The sequence below is a fragment of the Condylura cristata genome, unplaced genomic scaffold, assembly GCF_000260355.1.
Source record: "Condylura cristata isolate star-nosed mole 26May11 unplaced genomic scaffold, ConCri1.0 scaffold00020, whole genome shotgun sequence".
Classification (NCBI taxonomy): Eukaryota; Metazoa; Chordata; class Mammalia; order Eulipotyphla; family Talpidae; genus Condylura; species Condylura cristata.
In genome coordinates, this window is record NW_004567121.1 from 36,931,981 (window position 1) to 36,933,745 (window position 1,765).

Sequence of the window (1,765 nt, forward strand, 5' to 3'; positions counted from 1 at the left end):
CTGCGCCCTGGGGTCACTCCCTGGCCGGGGATCAAACTCATGCTGCAGCGGCTGCTTCGTAGTGCTGCGCTGTAACCCTTTGCGCCGCCAGGGAGGGCTCTCCATTGGGTGTTCTAAAGACAACACCTCTGTGTGCATCATAGACAACAGCGTGGTGTCTGCCCGCCTGGCGTCTGTGCGCTGGGGACCTGGCGAGCAGTGCCTCGCGTCGCGCCCTCCTGCCCACTGCAGGGGCTCCGAGCCGGGCCGAGGCGGGGAAAGAAAACTGTTAGCCAGTGAAGCACTGTCTTGTGAACTGTTGTTTATGACTTACTGAGTTGAGTATCTTCTCTTTTCCAGCCATCAAAAATCAGGATTAATTTAGAAGATAACGTGCAGTATGTTTCCATGAGAAGTGAGTTGACTCCTGAGTGGGGCTCGGGGTTCGGCTCTTGGGATTCCAAGTCTGGTTTGAAACAGTAGAAGCCGCAGCCGGGGATCAGCCTGGCAGTGTCCGGCAACATTGCCACCTTTCAGCCATCCCTCACTTTGCACTTTAAAGGAAACAAAGATGCGTACAGAAATTTATCTGGGGAGATTCACTGAAGAATTGTGTGAAATGATAAAACTGGCGCTGGTCTGAATTTCCAGGGCGGCGTCTGCCTGACACGCCCCGTAATGTCGTTCCTTGAGAGTGATGTTGAAGTACGTCGGTCAGCGAGTCAGGATGGTGCAGCATGAGTTACTGAGGCGCCACGGCCCGGTTTTGTTCAAGACACTACATGTGTTGACATGGACGCAGGGGCGGGGCAGGGTGTTCATGGGAAGTCAGGACCCTCCTCGTGGGGGTGGGTGAGGGCCTGCGCGTTCCCCCTTCATCCGCATCCCCGTGAGATAGAACAGGAAGGAATAAATGTTTCCATAGGTTGAGAGGAAATGATTAAACTTTTACTACTGTTTTGTGTCCCAGACGCGCTGAAAGTAAGGAGGCCTCGCTTTGACGTGTCGCTCGTTTACTTAACGCGGAAGTTTATGGACCTGGTCAGATCCGCTCCGGGGGGGATCCTCGACTTGAACAAGGTGGCGACGAAGCTGGGCGTGCGCAAGCGGCGAGTGTATGACATCACCAACGTCCTGGACGGGATCGACCTGGTGGAGAAAAAGTCCAAGAACCACATTAGATGGATGTGAGTTGGGTTGGACGGTGACGCTGCTCTCCACTAAGTGGCGGCTCGTGCTCACAGCAGAGCAAGTGTCCGCAGTGGTGGACAGGGGAAGGCAGGCGTGACTTGCTGCTAGTAAAGGATTCATAAATTTTTTTGCATTGTCCTGAAAGATACATCACCCTTAGGGCTAAGTGTGAGCCGCAGGCTTAGAGCCTCATTTTGACAGTGTGGAGAGTTACACGCAGCAGCGGTCGCTGGTGAAGTGTTTTGCTTTTCAAGATACTAAGGAGGGTATATTTGATTGTCTAGACTTTTGTTTGTTTAAGATTTATTTATGCATACAGGAACTGGGGTGCAGGCCAGAGGTGTGGGAGAGAGGGTGAGAGGATTCACCAGAGAAGGTGGGGAGCAGAACAGGCAGATCCACTGCTGAGGGGAATGTTGGGGAGTCAGGAGAGGTCTGTGGCGCCCTGGGGGCCACTCCCTGGCCTGATGGACTCAGGCTGCAGTGGCTGGCAGTAGCTTCGTAGTGCTGAGACTAACCCTGCGCCCCCAGGGAGGCCCAGTGTAGATGTTCCTCAAGTAGTTTCTTCTGTTCCAGTTGGTTACCGTTAGCGGGG

At 53.9% G+C, this 1,765-nt stretch overlaps 1 protein-coding gene across 1 annotated transcript in view; it reads left to right on the forward strand.

Annotated features, from left to right (window-relative positions):
- The first annotated feature begins 222 nt into the window (after window positions 1–222).
- The window catches only part of E2F6 (E2F transcription factor 6), a 6,071-nt gene continuing 4,528 nt past the window's right edge, over window positions 223–1,765 (forward strand). Inside the window, exons 1-2 of the mRNA XM_012727667.1 lie at window positions 223–394; window positions 950–1,166. Coding sequence (XP_012583121.1) covers window positions 388–394; window positions 950–1,166 — 224 coding nt within the window. The 5' untranslated portion in view covers window positions 223–387. The remainder of the gene's footprint in view (window positions 395–949; window positions 1,167–1,765) is intronic.